Source organism: Cherax quadricarinatus, chromosome 81 (assembly GCF_038502225.1).
Source record: "Cherax quadricarinatus isolate ZL_2023a chromosome 81, ASM3850222v1, whole genome shotgun sequence".
NCBI classification, from domain to species: domain Eukaryota; kingdom Metazoa; phylum Arthropoda; class Malacostraca; order Decapoda; family Parastacidae; genus Cherax; species Cherax quadricarinatus.
In genome coordinates this window covers 6,679,314-6,703,719 of record NC_091372.1, presented here as the reverse complement: position 1 = coordinate 6,703,719, position 24,406 = coordinate 6,679,314, and the positions used below count along the sequence as shown (strand labels likewise).

The window sequence follows — 24,406 nt, the reverse complement described above, 5'->3', positions numbered from 1 at the left end:
TATTGCATTTATGGATTTAGAAAAGGCATATGATAGAGTGGATAGAGGAGCAATGTGGCAGATGTTGCAAGTATATGAAATAGGTGGTAAGTTACTAAATGCTGTAAAGAGCTTTTATGAGGATAGTGAGGCTCAGGTTAGGGTGTGTAGAAGAGAGGGAGAATACTTCCCGGTAAAAGTAGGTCTTAGACAGGGATGTGTAATGTCACCATGGTTGTTTAATATATTTATAGATGGGGTTGTAAAAGAAGTAAATGCTAGGGTGTTCGGGAGAGGGGTGGGATTAAATTATGGGGAATCAAATTCAAAATGGGAATTGACACAGTTACTTTTTGCTGATGATACTGTGCTTATGGGAGATTCTAAAGAAAAATTACAAAGGTTAGTGGATGAGTTTGAGAATGTGTGTAAAGGTAGAAAGTTGAAAGTGAACATAGAAAAGAGTAAGGTGATGAGGGTATCAAATGATTTAGATAAAGAAAAATTGGATATCAAATTGGGGAGGAGGAGTATGGAAGAAGTGAATGTTTTCAGATACTTGGGAGTTGACGTGTCGGCGGATGGATTTATGAAGGATGAGGTTAATCATAGAATTGATGAGGGAAAAAAGGTGAGTGGTGCGTTGAGGTATATGTGGAGTCAAAAAACGTTATCTATGGAGGCAAAGAAGGGAATGTATGAAAGTATAGTAGTACCAACACTCTTATATGGATGTGAAGCTTGGGTGGTAAATGCAGCAGCGAGGAGACGGTTGGAGGCAGTGGAGATGTCCTGTCTAAGGGCAATGTGTGGTGTAAATATTATGCAGAAAATTCGGAGTGTGGAAATTAGGAGAAGGTGTGGAGTTAATAAAAGCATTAGTCAGAGGGCAGAAGAGGGGTTGTTGAGGTGGTTTGGTCATTTAGAGAGAATGGATCAAAGTAGAATGACATGGAAAGCATATAAATCTATAGGGGAAGGAAAGAGGGGTAGGGGTCGTCCTCGAAAGGGTTGGAAAGAGGGGGTAAAGGAGGTTTTGTGGGTGAGGAGCTTGGACTTCTAGCAAGCGTGCATAAGCGTGTTAGATAGGAGTGAATGGAGACGAATGATACTTGGGACCTGACGATCTGTTGGAGTGTGAGCAGGGTAATATTTAGTGAAGGGATTCAGGGAAACCGGTTATTTTCATATAGTCGGACTTGAGTCCTGGAAATGGGAAGTACAATGCCTGCACTTTAAAGGAGGGGTTTGGGATATTGGCAGTTTGGAGGGATATGTTGTGTATCTCTATATGTATATGCTTCTAAACTGTTGTATTCTGAGCACCTCTGCAAAAGCAGTGATAATGTGCGAGTGTGGTGAAAGTGTTGAATGATGATGAAAGTATTTTCTTTTTGGGGATTTTCTTTCTTTTTTTTGGGTCACCCTGCCTCGGTGGGAGACGGCCGACTTGTTGAAAAAAAAAAAAAAAAAAAAAAAAAAAAATAAAAAAAAAAAAAATATTTTTTGCTATTAATACTACAAAGCAATGAATTTGTCTTTAATATTTCTCAATAATTCAACGATCTTAACTCTGGGATCCATTTTATTGCAGATCTCTAAGCTTGTTACATCTAAATATTTAAGTAGAGAATGGACACTGCACTACAGCATCATAATCTAATTTTTTCTAGTGTTTATGATCTACCTAGGTAGTAGGTTGGTAAACAGCAACTGCCCACTGAGGTACTACCGTCCTGCCAAGTGAGTGTACAACGAAAACCTGCAATTGTTTTACATGATGGTAGGATTGCTGGTGTCTTTTGTCTGTCTCATAAACATGCAAGATTTCAGGTATGTCTTGCTACTTGTACTTACACTTAGGTCACACTAAACATACATGTACAAGCATATACATACACACCCCTCTGGGTATTCTTCTATTTTCTTTCTAGTTCTTGTTCTTGTTTATTTCCTCTTATCTCCATGGGGAAGTGGAACAGAATTCTTCCTCCGTAAGCCATGCGTGTTGTAAGAGGCGACTAAAATGCCGGGAGCAATGGGCTAGTAACCCCTTCTCCCGTATAAATTACTAAATTTAAAAGAGAAACTTGCGTTTTTCTTTTTGGGCCACCCCGCCTTGGTGGGATACGGCCGATGTGTTGAAAGAAAGAAAGAAAGTCTATGATCTAACTTTTTTTGAACTTTGTCATCAATATATTTGAAAATTATTTTCAAGCTTGCAAGAAGAGTATAAGTCTCTCGTGACTTCATATATATAGTTTTATTGTGATAAATTTGCAACAGAGCCTAAAGCCAAACTTCCTTGTTGACTGCCTGATCAAGCAGGCTGTTCCAGCGAACAGTCTGCCATCCCACGACCATCATAACTTGGCTGATCTGGCACTTATTCCAAGAAGTGGTCCAGTTTCCTCTTCTTTTATTTATACAATTTTGTCAGTATTTTATCGCACATTTATAATCTTCATGAGGCCTGCTGCAACTTTCACCAATTTCTAATAGTGACATTTACTTTACATTTAAGAACACCATCTCTTTTTGGGTCATTTAAATCATATCATGTGTATGAGTTGTGTGATTCAAGTACCTGTTTGTATTTACTGTATATAATTATTTTTATAATCGAAAACCAGTTCTAAACCAGTAATTTTCCGTTACATCCTTACAGATAATTTTGTCTTGCATTAACTCCCCACCCCCTACTAACCTCTACCTTCACACATCCTATCCCTCGCTCATTCCTACTTTTGCACATCCATTCCTGCAGCACTGTTAAGACACGGGTTCAGTACTTAACACTGGACCCGTAAGTGTCACAGAATCCTATTTTTAGTATTTAGCTTGTTGTGTAATTATTTATTTTCCACTGGCTGTAGCATATACTGTACAATTACTCATTTGTGATTAAGGTATCTCTTTTGTGTGGATCTGCCTGCCTCTTTGTCCATGAGAATGCACAAAAATACAAGACTTTGAGCTGCAGTCAGCAATGAATAAAACTGAGCTTATGTAATGCTACATACATAGTAATATGAAAGTACTATTATACTTTTTTCTTTTTTGCAGAGTACTTTTTCATTACTGGTATGCCCAAAAACCATATACATATTGAGACAGTCAAAACATGTTGGTTTCTAGTACATGCTGTGGTGTTATAGTCAACAAAGAGCATGGGGGCATTGTGTTGATTATATCATAAAATATATTATTCCTTAAAAACTTCATATGTACCACAAACAAATTAGTGAAAATTGTTGGCATTCAAAGTTACAAATATACAGATGTCACTACTGGGAATTTCAGGATGAAATAAATGTGGTTGCTAAAGAAATTTGTGTTTCTCTGCAAGGTTTTTATGACAACCACATCAATAATTTTTTTATTATTGCACATTTGATCTAATTTTTACTTAATTACTGAATAAACACCTTACATAATTCATTGCTAAAATTAATGAAAGTAAATATTATTCATTAAAATTCCACAGTGTTTACTTCAAGAATTAATGAAAATTCTTTTCCCAACAGTAGGTTTTACTTGTAACTTGGACTTTTTATGGAATCTTTTCTTCAAAAAATCCCTATATCTGAATATAAGTGAGCATGAATATGTATATGTTATATACTACACTGGATATCTGTATGGCAGTTTCCACTGAACATGGTATAAAATGTGTGACTTGAAACAGCCTTTTTCAGAACTGGCAAAGAAATAAATCAGTATTGAATTAGTCAATCACACAATTTAAAAAATTCTTTAGAGAAGCAACAAAACTGAAAAATGATAATGATTGGTGTATCATTTTCTGATATGAAAATAAAAAAATGACTGTGGAAAAAGATGCATAGCAAATGAAGGCCTTTTATTATTATGATGTCTTGCCATCAACAGTCATGAGAATAAAAGGTTTTGTTTTGTTATATGCGTGTCTTTTCTGTTACCTGTTGACTCTCCGTCACACTAAATACATAACACATTATAAGTAATAAGTAGAATAGAATATAGCGGGAGTTCAAAATAAGAGATAACATCAAATATAACTTGATGAGATATGCATGAACAATTAATCTGCATGGCAACTAGGTTTTATGAAGTACATATATAATAAATACTAAAATTACCCTCAACACAGGAGACAGCATTACTGATATAGATAAAACTAAAGTTTCAGTATTTAAAGTTTAACTCAAGTTTTAGTATGAATCCTGAATATAAAATAAATAAAATTTCTGTAAAACTTAAAAGGAAAGCTGCCAATTTTTTTTTGAATTGTAAAATTGACTTTCAAGAATTTTTATTTTCAAAAATAAGTGTAACAAATTTCAAATATACAGTAGTAATATAGGAAAAATATATATGTCTCTTTTGGAAGAACAAATGCCTGACAGACTTTTGTAAAGTGGACGACCAAAGCAAATATCAGCTTTATTTATGATACAGTACAGCATGTGGTTTCTAGTTAAAAATCTAGGTCACAAATAACAATGACAACCTCTGCAGCTTACTCATATTTGGTAAATTTTTTTAAGACTGCTTAAAGATTTCTTTTATCCCAAACATTATTATGACTTAAGATTTCACAAGCTAGGCCTTCCTCCTCACCACCAGGTTCCAACAACATAGGCCATCTGTGTTCTTCAAGATTTGGCATGTAATTTTCAGAAAGAAATCTAGGCCCAAGATCACCGATGATGGAATCTGTCTCCCTCTTGCTTGGTCACCCGACGATATACTTCCTCTGGCAGATTATCAGGGTCAGATAAAACATTTGTGGAAGTACTTAGTTTGCGCATTGAGCTGGATACCACTGCAAAGAAAAAAACTTAATTAAAAATGACCTAGAAAAAACTACTCTATATCCAAATTTGTGTAAAGTTTAACTCTTTTGTCAAGTTTAGCTAACAAGTTCCGAAGTAAGGTCATCACCTGTTCTATATGAGGCATAATGAGACTAAATCACTATAAATGTGACTACAAATATTAAAAAAAATATCAGTCAAATACATGTATTAACAAAACAGGAATTCTCAAGTCCTTTAATGAGTTTACAAACATTTTCCCTAGTTGCTTAAACAAACAAAAAACTTCAGTGTTTGTATTTTGTTAATTTTTTCACACTACTTAACACAATACACCCTCTCCTCACTTAACAACGGAGTTCTGTTACTGACACCATGTCGTTAAAAAAATTTGTCGCTAAGTGAGGAGCATATTATAATGGTAGTGTGAGTCAACTATCTTTAATATTGTTTTATGTCACCTTTGCACCATTTATAACATTTTTGGTATATTTTTATTTAAATGTTTTTACAGTAGTGTACTGTATATTGAAATAAACAGAATAGAGGAAATCAGCTTTAATATACATTACTCAGGCATGAATACTGGTCAAAGAGCCTGTTGTAAGTCCAAGGTGTCGGTAAATGTTGCGATTTATGCCCATGCACGACATTTTATATTTCAGAAATATTCCAGTTACGTGGTTTCACTTTCTTTACTAGTAACTAAAGTAAAGATTTCCAACTTTATATTATTATCTGATGCCACATGTATCATGATACTAGGATATTGCTCTTTATTTTTAATATAAATATTAGAATTAATATATATGTATAGAAATAGGAAAAGTAGAAAACTAGTTAATAATGAAAGAGGATGCAATCTCTAGTTAAAAGACCGGTCGCTAGTTATGCTGCCGGCTGGATTCAAAGCTTTTGTCATGTGATCAACCTGACATGAGAGTTACTGGTCGTTGACACAAGCAGTAGGTTTACCCACTCACTCCCGAGTAGTCCTGCCATGTACTCTCACACTTAGCACTAAACCCTTGTTGCCACTGGAGTTTTTCCCTAGACAAAGCCCTTACACAAACTGGTTCCACAAGATTTAATCAGTGGAACATTCTTGCCCCTCCATACGCAACAGTAAACAAGTACGTACGTTGCTAAGTGAGGAGAGGCTGTAGTCAGTAGTAGCACACTTGGCAGCATGGTGAAAACCTAGCACATAATACCGACAAGTTATGGTTAAAGACATGTGAGTGAACACTTTGACCTTTTATTATGGAAATGTTTTGGTCCAGGGACCTTGTCCACTTCATACATGGTTTTGAAGAAAACAATAGGTTGATATAGGGAATGGTACACATGAGGTAGGCTGGAGTTTAGTGAGATCACTTGAGCTGAACAGTTGTGAAATTACCAAGCAGAGTCATAGGGTAGCTTTAAAATATGTTGGCAAAATATATGAGAAGAATTTGCCTAGAATGAGCCAACAGATCTACAGCAGCATCTCTTCATTTACATATTTCAACTGATGGCTATGTCTCAAGGTGTGTAGGGCAATGTGTGTTCAAGAAGCATGTGTGCCAATGTGGTAGATAAAGTATACCATCCTGTTTTTCGATCTATAGTATTTGTTACTGCAATCAGAGATGCTTCTGAACAACGGCATCTGATCATCATGGAGTCACATTGAAGGAGACATCGGTGTTAAGAAGCATCCCTAATTGTGGTAACAAATACTTTAGAGGAGAAAGCAGGATGTTACATCTCCCACATGGGCACACGTGTTTTTCAAACTTGTACTGAACTGCCCATCTCAAGACAGCCATCAAATGAAACAGTTGAATGAATAAGTCCTGCAGTAGGTCTGCTGGCCCATGCTAGGAAAACCCTTCACAAATATTTCACCAACTTATTTTAAAGCTACTCAATGATACCACTTGGTGATCTCACAAGTGTTCAGTTCACCTGACCTTTCTAAACTCCACTTGGTGACTCACAAGTGTTCAGCTCACATGACCTCACTAAACTCCAGCCTACCTCACCTCTACCATTACTACCCACTCCTTCTCTCTATTAGTCAGTTAAAGCAAGGGTTGACTGTATTTTGTAAATGATCAACTGGAAAGAAAAAAAAATAAACAGGATTTGGTAACATACATGGTCGAAGGACGTTAAGAGAACACTGTTGATCGAGCCAAGCAAGGGAGGAACGGCAAAGGTCATCTAAGCAGCTGGTGCTGACACTGCTGTTGTAAGACTCTAGCAAAGGTTCTGTGATCAGAGAAAATATCCAAAATTTCCAGTTAGCTAATGTGCGTTCACGAACGTAGTTATTAAACATCTCCTTGAGCTTGCTGTAACGAGCATGTGTCATGGGAGCTCCGGTGGCTGGTAGCAAAGCTTGAGCATTGCTGGAAGTAAATAAAATTTTGGCATTAATTTCTCTTAAATTTAAAAGCAGGCTTTCAGTTATGACATCTTTAATAGAAGAAAATTTGTTTTGAAATAAGTCTCTCTTCCCTAAAAATATTGGCACCTAACAGTCACCCTGCTTTGGTGGGCAATGGCACTTGATAAAAAAAAATTAGAAAATGTACAAGGAAAAAATATTTACCTAATTTCACAACACAGAACATCTATCTGAGCTCGAAGTTTCTCTGCTTGTTCTGTTAACTGCTGTCTCTCGGATTTCAACTGATGGATATATTCTGCTCCTTTCTGCAACATTACTGCTTTACTGATCTGGAGGAAAAATTAAGAAAAAATTTAAATAAATTCAATTACAGATTTACTTGTTTTCTTCTAGAACAAATAGTGAATCAGAGCATACAATTGTGAAAGTATTATAATGTTAAACAACATTCATAGAAATATTAGCTTACAGTACATGCATAACTAAAAAAGTACAACATCCCTATATACCAGATCCAGGTTTTTGTCAGTATAGAAATATTACAGACAGAATACCATAATAGGTGCACCAGAAGAATAAATTAGACAACTTAATATTCCTTAATAATCAAGGTTTTCAGATAAGACAATGCTTACCTTGGCATTAGCATTTTGATTAATGGAAGGAATAAGCTGGTGCATAATATCAAAGTTATTTTTCAAATTTGAGCGACGTTTCTGCTCTGCATTTATGTGACAAACTCTGCGGTGTTCTTTATACTGGACTCGTTCTAAATCACTCTTGATTCTGCGAAAACATATATACACTTAGGTCAGACTAAACATACATTTCTTTCTTTCATTTAACACACCGGCCGTATCCCACTGAGGCAGGGTGGCCCAAAAGGAAAAACAAAAGCTTCTCCTTTTACATTTAATAATATATGCAGGAGAAGGGGTTACTAGTCCCTTGCTCCCGGCATTTTAGTCGCCTCTTACAACACGCATGGCTTACGGAGGAAGAATTCTGTTCCACTTCCCCATGGAGATAAGAGGAAATAAACAAAAACAAGAATAAGAACTCGAAAGAAAATAGCAGAAAACCCAGAGGGGTGTGTGTGTATATATATATGCTTGTACATGTATGTATAGTGTGACCTAAGTGTAAGTAGAAGTAGCAAGACGTACCTGAAATCTTGCATGTTTATGAGACAGAAAAAAGGACACCAGCAATCCTACTATCATGTAAAACAATTACAGGCTTTCACTTTACACTCACTTGGCAGGACGGTAGTACCTCCCTGGGCGGTTGCTGTCTACCAACCTACTACCTACATACTACCTACTAAACATACCTGTACACGTTTATTTATACACACTCATCTGAGTTTTCTTTGATTTTATCTTAGTTCTTGTTCTTATTACTTTTCCTTTTATATCCATGGGGAAGTGGAATAAGAATCTTTCCACCGTAAGCCATGCGTGTTGTAAAAGTCGACTAAAATGCCGGGAACAATGGGATAGTAACCCTTTTTCCAGTAATAATTACTAAAAAGAACAAGAAGAAAATTGTCAAAGCGGGAAGTCTGAATGTGCGTGGATGTTGTGAGAATGATAAGACAGAGATGATTGTGGATGTTATGAATGAGAAGAAGCTGGATGTCCTGGCTTTAAGTGAAATAAAACTGAAGGGGGTGGGTGAGTTTCAGTGGAGAGAAATAAATGGGATTAGGTCAGGGGTTTCAAATAGAGTTAGAGCTAAAGAAGGAGTAGCAATAATGTTGAAGGATAAGCTATGGCAGGAAAAGAGGGACTATCAATGTATTAATTCAAGGATTATGTGGAGTAAAATAAAGGTTGGATGTGAGAAGTGGGTTATAGTAAGTGTATATGCACCTGGGGAAGAGAGAAGTATAGAGGAGAGAGAGAGATTTTGGGAAATGTAGAGTGAATGCGTGGGGAGTTTTGAACCAAGTGTGAGAGAACTTGTGGTTGGGGATTTTAATGCTAAAGTGGGTAAAAATGTTGTGGAGAGAGTAGTAGGTAAATTTGGGGTGCCAGGGGTAAATGAAAATGGGGAGCCTTTAATTGAGCTATGTGTAGAAAGAGGTTTGGTAATAAGTAATACATATTTTATGAAAAAGAGGATAAATAAATATACAAGGTATGATGTAGCACGTAATGAAAGTAGTTTGTTAGATAATGTATTGGTGGATAAAAGGTTGATGGGTAGGCTCCAGGATGTACACGTTTATAGAGGAGCAACTGATATAACGGATCATTATCTAGTTGCAGCTACAGTTAGAGTAAGAGGTAGATGGGATAAGAGTAAAATGACAACAACAAGTAAGAGGGAGGTGAAAGTGTATAAACTAAGGGAGGAGGAAGTTCGAATGAAATATATGCAGCTATTGGCAGGTATGATGTAGCACGTAATGAAAGTAGTTTATTAGATTATGTATTGGTGGATAAAAGGTTGATGGGTAGGCTCCAGGATGTACATGTTTATAGAGGGGCAACTGATATATCGGATCATTATTTAGTTGTAGCTACAGTTAGAGTAAGAGGTAGATGGGAAAAGAGGAAGATGGCAACAACAAGTAAGAGGGAGGTGAAAGTGTACAAACTAAGGGAGGAGGAAGTTCGGGTGAGATATAAGCGACTATTGGCAGAAAGGTGGGCTAGTGCAAAGATGAGTAGTGGGGGGGTTGAAGAGGGTTGGAATAGTTTTAAAAATGCAGTATTAGAATGTGGGGCAGAAGTTTGTGGTTATAGGAGGGTGGGGGCAGGAGGAAAGAGGAGTGATTGGTGGAATGATGAAGTAAAGGGTGTAATAAAAGAGAAAAAGGTGGCTTATGAGAGGTTTTTACAAAGCAGAAGTGTTATAAGAAGAGCAGAGTATATGGAGAGTAAAAGAAAGGTAAAGAGAGTGGTGAGAGAGAGCAAAAGGAGAGCAGATGATAGAGTGGGAGAGGCACTGTCAAGAAATTTTAATGAAAACAAGAAAAAATTTTGGAGTTAAACAAGTTAAGAAAGCCTAGGGAAAGTATGGATTTGTCAGTTAAAAACAGAGTAGGGGAGTTAGTAGATGGGGAGATGGAGGTATTAGGTAGATGGCGAGAATATTTTGAGGAACTTTTAAATGCTGAGGAAGAAAGGGAAGTGGTAATTTCATGCACTGGCCAGGGAGGTATACCATCTTTTAGGAGTGAAGAAGAGCAGAATGTAAGTGTGGGGGAGGTACGTGAGGCATTACGTAAAATGAAATGGGGTAAAGCAGCTGGAACTGATGGGATCATGACAGAAATGTTAAAAGCAGGGGGGGATATAGTGTTGGAGTGGTTGGTACTTTTGTTTAATAAATGTATAAAAGAGGGGAAGGTACCTAGGGATTGGCGGAGAGCATGTATAGTCCCTTTATATAAAGGGAAAGGGGACAAAAGAGACTGTAAAAATTATAGAGGAATAAGTTTACTGAGTATACCAGGAAAAGTGTACGGTAGGGTTATAATTGAAAGAATTAGAAGTAAGACAGAATGTAGGATTGTGGATGAGCAAGGAGGTTTCAGAGTGGGTAGGGGATGTGTAGATCAAGTGTTTACATTGAAGCATATATGTGAACAGTATTTAGATAAAGGTAGGGAAGTTTTTATTGCATTTATGGATTTAGAAAAGGCATATGATAGAGTGGATACAGGAGCAATGTGGCAGATGTTGCGAGTATATGGAATAGGTGGTAAGTTATTAAATGCTGTAAAGAGTTTTTATGAGGATAGTGAGGCTCAGGTTCGGGTGTGTAGAAGAGAGGAAGACTACTTCCCGGTAAAAGTAGGTCTTAGACAGGGATGTGTAATGTCACCATGGTTGTTTAATATATTTATAGATGTGGTTGAAAAGGAAGTAAATGCTAGGGTGTTCGGGAGAGGGGTGGGATTAAATTTTGGGAAATCAAATTCAAAATGGGAATTGACAGTTACTTTTTGCTGATGATACTGTGCTTATGGGAGATTCTAAAGAAAAATTGCAAAGGTTAGTGGATGAGTTTGGGAATGAGTGTAAAGGTAGAAAGTTGAAAGTGAACATAGCAAAGAGTAAGGTGATGAGGGTGTCAAATGATTTAGATAAAGAAAAATTTGATATCAAATTGGGGAGGAGGAGTATGGAAGAAGTGAATGTTTTCAGATACTTGGGAGTTGACGTGTCGGCAGATGGATTTATGAAGGATGAGGTTAATCATAGAATTGATGAGGGAAAAAAGGTGAGTGGTGCATTGAGGTGTATGTGGAGTCAAAAAACGTTATCTATGGAGGCAAAGAAGGGAATGTATGAAAGTATAGTAGTACCAACACTCTTATATGGGTGTGAAGCTTGGGTGGTAAATGCAGCAGCGAGAGACAGTTGGAGGCAGTGAAGATGTCCTGTCTAAGGGCAATGTGTGGTGTAAATATTATGCAGAAAATTCGGAGTGTGGAAATTAGGAAAAGGTGTGGAGTTAATAAAAGTATTAGTCAGAGGGCAGAAGAGGGGTTGTTGAGGTGGTTTGGTCATTTAGAGAGAATAGATCAAAGTAGAATGACATGGAAAGCATATAAATCTATAGGGGAAGGAAGGCGGGGTAGGGGTCGTCCTCGAAAGGGTTGGAGAGAGGGGGTAAAGGAGGTTTTGTGGGCAAGGGGCTTGGACTTCCAGCAAGCGTGCGTGAGCGTGTTAGATAGGACTGAATGGAGAGAAATGGTACTTGGGACCTGATGATCTGTTGGAGTGTGAGCAGGGTAATATTTAGTGAAGGGATTCAGGGAAACCGGTTATTTTCATGTAGTCGGACTTGAGTCCTGGAAATGGGAAGTACAATGCCTGCACTTTAAAGGAGGGGTTTGGGATATTGGCAGTTTGGAGGGATATGTTGTGTATCTTTATATATGTATGCTTCTAAACTGTTGTATTCTGAGTGTGGTGAAAGTGTTGAATGATGATGAAAGTATTTTCTTTCTTTTTTGGGTCACCCTGCCTCGGTGGGAGATGGCCGACTTGTTGGAAAAAAAAAAAAAATTGGCAGAAAGGTGGGCTGGTGCAGGTATGAGTAGTGGGGGGGGGGTGAAGAGGGTTAAAATAGTTTTAAAAATGCAATATTAGAATGTGGGGCAGAAGTTTGTGGTTATAGGAGGGTGGGTGCAAGAGGAAAGAGGAGTGATTGGTGGAATGATGAAGTAAAGGGTGTGTTAAAAGAGAAAAAGGTAGCTTATGAGAGGTATTTACAAAGCAGAAGTGTTATAAGAAGAGCAGAGTATATGGAGAGTAAAAGAAAGGTGAAGAGAGTGCAAAAGGAGAGCAGATGATAGAGTGAGAGAGGTACTGTCAAAAAATTTTCATGAAAATAAGAAAAAATTTTGGAGTAAGTTAAACAAGTTAAGAAAGCCTAGGGAACGAATGGATTTGTCAGTTAAAAACAGAGTAGGGGAGTTAGTAGATAGGGAGATGGAGATTTTGGGTAGATGGAGAGAATATTTTGAGGAACTTTTAAATGTGGATGAAGAAAGGGAAGCAGTAATTTCATGCACTGGCCAGGGAGGTATACCATCATGACAGAAATGTTATAAGCAGGGGGAACAGTGTTAGAGTGGTTGGAATTATTGTTTAATAAATGTATGAAAGAGGGGAAGGTACCTAAGGATTGGCAGAGAGTGTATATAGTCCCTTTATATAAAGGGAAAGGGGACAAAAGAGATTGTAAAAACTATAGAGGAATAAGTTTATTGAGTATACCAGGAAAAGTGTACAGTAGGGTTATTATGGAAAGAATTAGAGGTAAGAGAATGTAGAATTGCGGATGAGCAGGGAGGCTTCAGAGTGGGTAGGGGATGTGTAGATCAAGTGTTTACATTGAAGCACATATGTGAGCAGTATTTAGATAAAGGCAGGGAAGTTTTTATTGCATTTATGGATTTAGAAAAGGCATATGATAGAGTGGATAGGGGAGCAATGTGGCAGATGTTGCAAGTATATGGAATAGGTGGTAAGTTACTAAATGTTGTAAAGAGTTTTTATGAGGATAGTAAGGCTCAGGTTAGGGTGTGCAGAAGAGAGGGAGACTGTTTCCTGGTAAAAGTAGGTCTTAGACAGGGATGTGTAATGTCACCATGGTTGTGTAATATATTTATAGATGGGGTTGTAAAAGAAGAAAATGCTAGGGTGTTCAGGAGAGGGGTGGGATTAAATTATGGGGAATTACATACAAAATGGGAATTGACACAGTTACTTTTTGCTGATGATACTGTGTTTATGGGAGATTCTAAAGAAAAATTGCAAAGGTTAGTGGACGAATTTGCGAGTGTGTGTAAAGGTAGAAAGTTGAAAGTGAACATAGAAAAGAGTAAGGTGATGAGAGTATCAAATGATTTAGATAAAGAAAAATTGGATATCAAATTGGGGAGGAGGAGTAGGGAAGAAGTGAATGTTTTGAGATATTTGGGAGTTGACGTGTCAGCGGATGGATTTATGAAGGATGAGGTTAATCATAGAATTGATGAAGGAAAAAAAGTGAGTGGTGCATTGAGGTATATGTAGAGGCAAAAAATGTTATCTATGGAGGCAAAGAAGGGAATGTGTGAAAGTATAGTAGTACCAACACTGTTATATGGGTGTGAAGCTTGGGTTGTAAATGCTGCAGCGAGGAGGCAATTGAGATGTCCTGTCTAAGGGCTATGTGTGGTGTAAATATTATGCAGAAAATTCAGAGTGTGGAAATTAGGAGGTGTGGAGTTAATAACAGTATTAGCCAGAGGGATGAAGAGGGTTTGTTGAGGTGGTTTGGTCATTTAGAGAGAATGGATCAAAGTAGAATGACATGGAGTGTATAAATCTGTAGGGGAAAGGAAGGCGGGGTAGGGGTCGTCCTCAAAAAGGTTGGAGGGGGTAAAGGAGGTGTTGTGGGCAAGGGGTTTGGACTTCCAGCAAGCGTGCTTGAGTGTGTTAGACAGAAGTGAATAGAGACGAATAGTATTTGGGACCTGACGAGTTGGTGGAGTGTGAACAGGGTAATATTTAGTGAAGTGAATCGGGAAAACCGGTTATTTTATATAACCGGATTTTAGTCCTGGAAATGGGAAGTACAATGGCTGCACTCTAAAGGAGGGGTTTGGGATATTGGCAGTTTGGAGGGATATATTGTGTATTTTTTATATGTATATACTTCTAAACTGTTGTATTCTGGGCACCTGCAAAAACAGTGATTATGTGTGAGGTGAAAGTGTTGAATGATGAAAGTATTTTCTTTTTGTGGATTTTCTTTCTTTTTGGGTGACCCTGCCTCGGTGGGAGACAGCCGACTTGTTAAAAAAAAAAAAAAATTCTTGTTCACTTATACGCACATCAGTTCAATTGTACAGTATTATTATACACTAGATATTATAGAATGATTACATGCACAATATGAAATAGTTCTGAAATATTGCTCTTCACACCAAAATGAAAAAAATATTATTTGAAGTTTTGGATAACAATATACAAGACCAACTTGGCCATACACATCGAAAAAGGTAAAAACAGGATATAAATAAAGATATATACTGTATAAATAATTATAGTACCCTGAAACATATTTCTACCTACCTAAAAGATTTGTTAGGTGGTGACGGGACATTCATCATTAGAGGGGAGGTAGGTTCTGGATGTGGTGGAGAATGTTTCACTATTCCCTGTGGTGAACATGGGCTCCAGGGAGAAACCTGGAAGAAAAGAAAATTAGCAAAATAAATTTTTATGTAAAAATACATCAATTATCACATTTTTAATTGACACTGATGATAATTTATGATTTTTCAGACTATTTAATGCTTACCCTTAAAATTAAAATATTTTGACTACACCTAGGTAGTAGGTTGGTAGACAGCAACTGCTCAGGGAGGTACTACCATCCTGCCAAGTGAGTAAAACGAATGCCTGTAATTGTTTTACATGACGGTAGGATTGCTGGTGTCCTTTTTTCTGTCTCATGAACATGCAAGATTTCAGGTATGTCTTGCTACTTCTACTTACACTTAGGTCACACTACACATACATATACAGTGGTCCCCCGCTTTTCGTAGTTCCCGGCAATCGTAAAATTCGCCAATCATAGGGGTATTTTTGTATAAACATGGACTAGCTTTTCATAGGTTGACTCGCGAGTCGTAGTTCGTCCGGGACACGTACGCACGGCGTGGGCCAGGGCGGCAGCCAGTCTGGCATTGTTTACCAGTGAGCGAAGGTCCCCCCGCGTGCTCCAGCGAAATATTTCATAATATTCCATTTATTTTAGTGCTTGCAAGTACTAAATAAGCTACCATGGCTCCAAAGAAAGCTCCTAGTGCCAAGCCTGTGGTAAAGAAGGTGAGAAATACGATTGAATTTAAGAAAACCATCATTGAACAATATGAAAGTGGTACAAGTGTGGCCGAACTGTCCAGGATGTTAAGAAACCCTACACAACCTTATGTTCCATAATGGGCAAGAAAAATGAAATAAAGGATGCTGTTGTTGCAAAGGGAGTAACTATGCTGACAAAAATGAGATCACCAGTACTGGAAGAGGTTGAGAAGAAATTATTGGTGTGGATAAATGAGAAACAATTAGCAGGAGATACTCTTATGACTTCGTTTATTTGTGAAAAGACTAGGCAGTTGCATGAAGATTTGGTAAAATTGCCTGCAAATAGTGGTGAAGCGAGTGAATTTAAGGCCAGCAAAGGCTAGTTTGAGAGATTTAAGAACCGTACTGGCATACACAGTGTGGTAAGGCATGGCGAGGCTGCCAGTTCAGACCACAAGGCGGCTGAAAAATATGTGCATGAATTCCAGGAGTACATAAACAGTGAAGGACTGAAACCTGAACAAGTGTTCAATTGTGACGAAACAGGGGCCTCTTTTGGAAGAAAATGCCAAAGAGGACCTTCATTACACAAGAGGAAAAGGCAATGCCAGGACATAAGCCTATGAAAGACAGGCTGACGCTAATGTTCTGCGCTAATGCTAGTGGGGATTTCAAAGTGAAGCCATTACTAGTGAACCATTCTGAAAATCCCAGAGTGTTCAGGAAAAACAATGTTATGAAGAGTAAATTGTGTGTGTTTTGGAAATCTAATAGTAAGGCATGGGTCACGAGGGAAATTTTTGTCGAGTGGTTCAATGAAGTGTTTGGCCCTAGTGTGAAGGAATATCTCCTGGAAAAGAAATTGGATCTCAAGTGCGTGCTAGTAATGGACAATGCACCTGCTCATCCTCCAAACTTGGATGACCTAATTTTCGAGGATTTTGGGTTCATCACAGTCAAGTTCTTGCCCCCGAATACCACTCCTCTCCTCCAACCCATGGACCAGCAGGTTATTGCAAACTTTAAAAAACTCTACACAAAAGCAATGTTTCACAGGTGCTTGACTGTGACCACAGACACTCACTTGACCCTAAGGAAATTTTGGAGACAACACTTCAGCATCCTCCACTCCATAACTCTTATAGGTATGGCTTGGGAGGGAGTGACTACCAGGACTTTGAACTCTGCCTGGAGAAAATTGTGGCCAGATTGTGTCGACAAGAGGGATTTTGAAGGATTTGGGACTGACCCTAATGAGCCTATGTCTGTTGTAAAATCAATTGTGGCACTGGGGAGTTCCATGGGGTTGGATGTGAGTTTGGAGGATGTGGAAGAATTGGTGGAAGACCACAATGAAGAGCTCATCCCTGAGGAGCTGCAAGAGCTTCAGCAGGAAGAGCAACACATCGCAGCTCAGAATCTTGCTGCAGAGGAGGAGGAAGAGAGATGGAAGAAGGTGCCTTCTTCAGAAATTAAAGAGATTTTTACTATGTGGGGTAAGATGGAAAGCTTTATGGAGAAACATCACCCTAACAAGGTTGTTGCAAGCCAGGTTGGCAACATGTACAGTGACAAAGTCTTGGCCCATTTTAGGGAAGTGTTAAAGAGATGCCAGAAACAGAGCTCTCTCCACAGTTATTTTGTGAGACAGGACTCCAGTGACTCAAGGTGGTCCTAGTGGCATTAAGAAACAGAGAAGAGAAGCAACCCCAGAAAAGCAAATGGTACCTGAGGTGTTGATGGAAGGGGATTCCCCTTCCAAACTATAAACAATCCACTCTCTCTCCTCCTCCAGTCTCCCATACACTAAGAAGAATCTCCAATAAAGGTAAGTGTTACGCTGTTAATGTTTCATTCATCACACTTACATAAATTCATTCAACGCACTTACGTAAATACACTTACATAATTGGTCGCATTCGGAGGTAATCGTTATGCGAGGGTCCACTGTATAGAAATTAAAGTGCTACAGGATTACTGTGTACTGGTTACATACAAAAGCCACACTAATTTTATTTATTAACACACTGGCCATTTCCCACCAAGGCAGGGTGGCCCCCCAAAAAAAAGCTTTCATCATTATTCACTCCATCACTCTTGCCAGAGGTGTACTTACACTACAGTTATAAAGCAGCAACATTAACACCCCTCCTTCAGAGTGCAGGAACTGTACTTCCCATCTCCAAGACTCAAGTCTGGCCTGCCAGTTTTCCTGAATCCCTTCATAAATGTTACCTTGCTCACACTCCAACAGCACATCAAGTCCTAAACACCATTTGTTTCTATTCGCTATCTAACATGCTCACACATGCTTGCTGGAAGTCCAAGCCCCTCGCACACAAAACCTCCTTTACTCCCTCCCTTCAACCTTTCCGAGGCTGACCCTTACCCCGCCTTCCATCCACTACAGATTTATACACTCTCGAAGTCATTCTATTTTGTTCCATTCCCTCTACATGTCCGAACCATCTCAATAACCCCTCCTCAGCCCTCTGGATAATAATAATACTGTGCTGTATTTTCATATAAAACAAAATTTAAAAAATACTCAATGGTAATTAAAATATACGGGTAATGAAACAAGGTAAAAATTTTAATCATAAACTAAGTAAAAAATTCAAGCAAAAACAGTTATGTACAGTGGACCCCCGCATACCGTTGGCCTTACATAACGTTAAATCCACATACCGCTACATTTTATCGCCAAGATTTTGCTTCGCATACCGCTAAAAAACCCGCTCAACGCTGTTCGTCTGAGACGTGTCTATGTGCGGCCTGAGCCACGCTCACATGTTCCGCTGGTGGCATTGTTTACCAGCCAGCCTCCGTGGTAACATCCAAGCATACAATCGGAACATTTCGTATTATTACAGTGTTTTTGGTGATTTTATCTGCAAAATAAGTGACCATGGGCCCCAAGAAAGCTTCTAGTGCCAACCCTACAGCAATAAGGGTGAGAATTACTATAGAGATGAAGAAAAAGATCATTGATAAGTATGAAAGTGGAGTGCGTGTCTCCGAGCTGGCCAGGTTGTATAATAAACCCCAATCAACCATCGCTACTATTGGTGGTACAGCTGCTGCTGTACCACCGTCAGCTGCTGCTGCTGCTGCACTGTCAGCTGCTGCTGCTGCTGCTGCTGTAGTACCGTCTGTTGCTGCTGTAGCATCGTCTGCTGCTGCTGTAGCATCGTCTGCTGCTGCTGTAGCATCGTCTGCTGCTGTTGTACCACCATTAGCTGCTGTTGTACCACCGTCAGCTGCTGCTGCTGTTGTACCACCGTCAGCTGCTGCTGCTGTAGTACCGTCTGCTGCTGCTGTAGTACCGTCTGCTGCTGCTGTAGCACTGTCAGCTGCTGCTGCTGTAGCACTGTTGTTGGTGTGGCTTATTGAGAATACCAAGAAACAATTAACCCCAGAGGATTTGCCACCCAGGATAACCCAAAAAAGTCAGTGTCATCGAAGACTGTCTAACTTATTTCCATTGGGGTCCTTAATCTTGTCTCCCAGGATGCAACTAACACCCAGGATGCACTAACACCCAGGTGAACAGGGAAAAATGCCTGGAACTAGTGCTCATATTGGTGAATTTAAAGCCAGCAAAGGTTGGTTTGAGAGATTTAAGAATCGTAGTGGCATACACAGTGTGATAAGGCCTGTTCTGGAAGAAAATGCCAAACAGGACCTACAGTACTCAGGAGGAAAAGGCACTCCCAGGACAGTGTCTCATCAGTCATTGCTGCATCTTCAATAAAGGTAAGTGTCATTTATTCTTCATTTAGTAGAGTAGTACATGCACAATATATATTGTGCATGTACTACTCTACTATTGTGCATGTATCCTTCTCTGTGTGTGTAGGAAAAAGTATATTTCATGTGGTAAAATTTTTTTTTCATACTTTTGGGTGTCTTGCACGGATTAATTTGATTTCCATTATTTCTTATGGGGAAAATTCATTCGCATAACGATAATTTCGCATAACAATGAGCTCTCTTGCACGGATTAATATCGCTATGCGGGGGTCCACTGTATATGCCATATTTATAGTATACACATGCATAACTTTGGTATATTAACTCTAGTTAAACAAAAAATACTTTTGGCAAGTTTAGTTAAAAACCTCAAGTTAAACTTGTGTAAAAAGTAGAACTTAGAATTTGATATGAAGACTCATTAAGAGATTACCACAAGTGCACTGACCTGGGAGAAGGATTGGGTCTTGAGCGTTGATGGTGTCACAGCAGAAAGGGTGATGGGAGGCACAATAAGAGCAGCAGTCACTACTGGCTTCATACTGTTATTATTGCTGAGGCTGCAGATGCTGCTGTTACTGCTGTTGCAACTGCTACTTGCACTCCCATTACCTGTGATAACACCAGGTATCACAAGAGGTGTCTTAACACTGTTGCAACAGTCCACTGTCATGCTGTTGCTTCTCAAATTATTCAACTGACCAGCACTGGTGATGCTAGCAAACTGTTTGCCACTGATTGACTGACAGGAAGTAACCGGATATGAGCCTAGAAAAGGATAACAGTCTCGATACATTAAATGCTGCTAGGAATTAAATAAAATATTAGTTGAAGTAAAATATATTCACTTTACGCAAATAACCTGCACATAGGAGAAAGAAAATTATGATGATGTTTTGGTCCAACGTGGACTAGTGTGTGACTAGTTAATGGTCCAATCAGACTGAAATGTCATCGTAAGTTTATTTCTCCTATGTGCAAGATACTGAGTTTTGTTCCAGTCAAGGTATTGTGCCTTTTTATTCAATATTCACTTTACTATTCAAATAAGTACAAAATTAAACTTTAGAAAAATCAATACTTGTGGGTTAAAAATAAACTATTTGAACTATGGCACTGTTCCTTATTCTTTAATACTTATTAAACTTCTTTCTTTTATTAACCCTCATTCATATGGAAAAGAATAAGAAGGCAAAATACCATGACTGGAACAATACGTAATAACCCATAAATAAGAGACTGGAACTTATGACGATGTTTCAGTCTGACTTAGAACATTGACTAGGTAATGATCCAAGTCAGATTGAAACATCGTCACGCTTTATTCTCCTATGTGCGAGTTATTTGTGTACCAATTCATACGACAACTTACAAAGTTAAAGCAAAAACTAAGTATTTTGGCCTATCTGTTAGAGGCTCTGGGAATTATCTTTACAGCACAGTATCAAGTCAGGCTGTAAATGTTATAAAGGAACTATTACAGGATTAAAAACTATTAAGAAACACACACAAAACTAAATGAAATGTGTATATTGAATATAAGTAGAAGTCTGTAAAACTTATATGTTTATGAGACAGCAAGAAAAGAGCAGCAATTCTGCCGATGTAAAGAAAAAAAAAATGATCAGGTTTACATTTCGCACTCATCAGACAGGATGGTGGTACTTTCCCGGATGGTTGCTGTCTACCAATCTATGTAACACACCTACCATGCAGTACTGTTTTCCTGTCACCCCTATTCCAATGAACTGTCTCTTGCTTTCCCTTCTAACCTGAAGTAAGAAGTTGAGCAAGTAGAGCTGAGCCAGCAGGAGAATTAGCCGCCTGTACTGAAGCTATCACAGGTGTAGACACCAGGGATGGGCCAGAACCCTGAATGGTGACTGATGATGATGGAGCTGGGGCAAGTTGTGGAAGAGTTGTGGCTGTAACAGAACTGATAACCTGGTGAGGTGCTAAGGATGGTGTACCTATTAATCCACTGCTGCTATTGCCGCTACCAGAACTGTGTGATCTTCGCCTTGGTAAAGACTGAGGGAGAGAGAAAAAAGGCAATATTAAAACTGTGCATAATAATTTCCATTATAAATTAAATTACAGCCTCTCCTCACTTAACAATGGAGTTCTGTTCCTGAGACCACATTGGTAAATGAATTCGTCACTAAGCAAGGATCATACTATAATGGTAGTGGGTTTGTATCAACCATCTTTGATAGTTTTAATGTCACTTTTGCACCATTTATAACATTTTTAGTATATTTTTAAATGTTTATACAGTAGTGTACTGTATACGTATTGTAATAAACAGAATAGAGGAAATCAGTTCTAACATACACTATTTAGGTATGCATACTGGTCAGAGAGCCCATCCTAAGTCTGAGTCATCGGTAAATGAGTATGTCACTAAGTGAGGAGAGGCTGTACACAAAAATAAAGAAAAACAGTGACGTTAACATGTGTCGTGCAAGTTGGGCACTGGCGTGTTACTCCTGCTGGAGGCACCTTGTATGCTGGTGCCACAATAGCTGCTTTCCTTTTTCACAGTTTCCCCTGTTTTTGTTTAGTAACAAAGGTAATGCAGGCCAAGCATACTAACAAATACATGTACAACAATAAGCAATTTTTCTTCAGGTTTACACAAATTTATTCTTTAGCTTTGCCAGAATCACAAAAGCACAAAAAAAATTCTTTGCTCTTTTAAATTGAGAGGGAAACTCTAGCTCCAGAAAGCTAGTAGATGCTTAGCCATGGGTGCAGTATATGACCTCAGTAATAAAGGGGTTGCTTAACCACTGATACCCAGCACTGGTCTAACAGTGGCTACACCAGATTAATAATACCACCTGATGGTTGTGTTTTGATGGCCTAAAATGATGTTTGGTCAAACACTGGAGATATCAAAACCAATCATGCTTTGCATATCTGTATTGCAGTTCCTAGACAAAAAAGTGTTTATGTAAATCTTCATCCTTGCTGACAGGTTGAACATCATTCCACTTCATCAGATGTTTTTGGCTATTCCTGTGTACAGTGGTACCTCGGGATATGAACTTATTTCGTTCCAGAAGGCTGTTCGAGTGCTGATACCGAAAGAATTTGTTCCCATAAGGAATATTGTAAATTAGATTAATCCTTTTCAGACACCAAAAAATACACCTACAAAAGCACTAACATAAATACACTTACATAATTGTTCGCGTTTTGAGCTGTTGATATCCCGAGTTACCACTGTATGTTGCCATGATTAACAGCCTATGCAGCAGGCGTACTTATACTTGTGATTCTTAAGGCTTAATATCACATTATCTGGGCATGAATAAATCAAAGAATATCAACTGCTATATTTTACACCAATGAAGATGCTATTTTTTTTCCCAACATAAGTGTTGAGAATTCACCCAGTCTTGGAGGCCTAAGTACCATTTATCTTTTTTACAACAACTTAATCAATCAGAATTGGGGAGGGGGAAGTGGGGGCATCCTTGACACTAGAGTATCTTGTTTGTTGTAAAATACAGTAATTACTTAACCCTTTCACTGTTTTGGTTGTATATATACGTCTTACGAGCCACTGTTTTTGATATACTGTATATGTACTTATAAATTCTAGCGGCTTCAAATCACGCAGGAGAAAGCTGGTAGGCCCACATGCGAGAGACTGGGCCTGTGTGGTCAGTGTGCACCATATAAAAAAATCCTGGAGCACACAGCGAATAATGAGAGAAAAAACTCCGAGCGTTTTTTTGGATTAAAATGCTGACTTTGTGGTCTATTTTCGTATAGTATTTATGGTTATATTCTCGTTTTCTTGGTCTCATTTGATAGAATGGAAAACATATTATAGAAATAGAGGTGATTTTGATTGATTTTACTATGAAAAGAACCTTGAAATGGAGCTCAAAGTAGGGGAAATGTTTGATTTTTGCCGATATTCAAAAGTAAACAAATGATGTCATTTTCCAATAAATGTCCAAGTAGCCATTCTGATATGCAGTCATGAATGGGTTGACATTATTTATACAATTACATTGTATTACAATATTGCAGTAGTCTGCATAACAGTAAATCTTCTATTTTTTGTTTGAATAAAAATTTAAAATAGAAAGCAAGAGTAATATCAGAGGGGCCTGGAGACATGACTGATGAACAAAGAAAATGTTATTTTAGAGCCAGGAATGTCTGCCTTGTTTATTCTGGACCCTATTTTGAAATTGTCGTATTTTTTAATTTTCGTGAAATTGGCCAAATTGCAAATTTCTGACCACGTTATTGGGTAGTTGAAATCAGTAAATGGGCAGTTTCTTGTACTCAATCGATAGAAAAAATGGAGATCTAAAGAAATAGCTATGAATTTGGTCGACTGGAACAATGGAATAAGCTGAAAATAGGACTCAAAGTGGGCGAAATCGCCGATTCGTAAACATCGCTGAGGTCGCTAACTTTGCGAAAGCGTAATTCCATCAGTTTTCCATCAAATTTCATTCTTTTGGTGTCATTACAATCGTGAAAAGATTCTCTATCATATCATAAGAAAAAATAATTTTTTTTTTTTTTGTAAATATTGTGACACCAGGAGATGCCTCAGGATTTGGGCTGCGACAGTCAAAGGGTTAATTCACTTGAAAAGTTTAATATAATTTATTATTTATATATTAAATACAGTGGTACCCTGAATTTTCAACAGCTCCCAATTCAAACAATTATGTAAGTATAATTTTGTAAGTGCTTTTGTAAGGGTATTTTTGGGGGGTCTGAAAAGGACTAATTTAATTTACATTATTCCTTATGGGAACAAATTCGTTTGGTATCGGCACTCAAACAGCCTTCTGGAACAAATTAAGTTCGTAACTCTAGGTACCACTGTAGAATATATGGCAATATTAATGTACGTACTGTAAAAACATAAATTAACTAATAATTTAAGTTTTTTACTAAAGTCACTAAATGATTACTAAGTCACTAAATGATTACTAAGTCATTTAAAACTATCCTATCGAAGTCAGTTTACACCAATTTTCGGAACTCATTTGAGGGAAATACTGACAATACTGACTGGCAGAACAAGTGTGTGGTATAGTTAGTGAGACACAACTGGTTACCCTCGATGGCAAGGACCCAATCTAATACCAGGGTTGCTCAGTTGTACAACA

At 38.2% G+C, this 24,406-nt stretch overlaps 1 protein-coding gene across 3 annotated transcripts in view; it reads right to left on the bottom strand.

The window, feature by feature from the left end:
• Nucleotides 1-3,006: 3,006 nt before the first annotated feature.
• Nucleotides 3,007-24,406, bottom strand: part of Mondo (MLX interacting protein mondo) — a 357,772-nt gene continuing 336,372 nt past the window's right edge. For 2 of the 3 annotated variants that reach the window (XM_070102299.1, XM_070102300.1), the window contains 7 exons: nucleotides 21,029-21,287; nucleotides 19,705-20,024; nucleotides 14,766-14,881; nucleotides 7,815-7,965; nucleotides 7,381-7,508; nucleotides 6,924-7,177; nucleotides 3,007-4,786 (listed from right to left, as the gene is read on the bottom strand). In XM_070102299.1, coding sequence (XP_069958400.1) covers nucleotides 4,662-4,786; nucleotides 6,924-7,177; nucleotides 7,381-7,508; nucleotides 7,815-7,965; nucleotides 14,766-14,881; nucleotides 19,705-20,024; nucleotides 21,029-21,287 — 1,353 coding nt within the window. In that variant the 3' untranslated portion in view covers nucleotides 3,007-4,661. The remainder of the gene's footprint in view (nucleotides 4,787-6,923; nucleotides 7,178-7,380; nucleotides 7,509-7,814; nucleotides 7,966-14,765; nucleotides 14,882-19,704; nucleotides 20,025-21,028; nucleotides 21,288-24,406) is intronic. The other variant, XM_070102301.1, reaches the window with a different exon arrangement.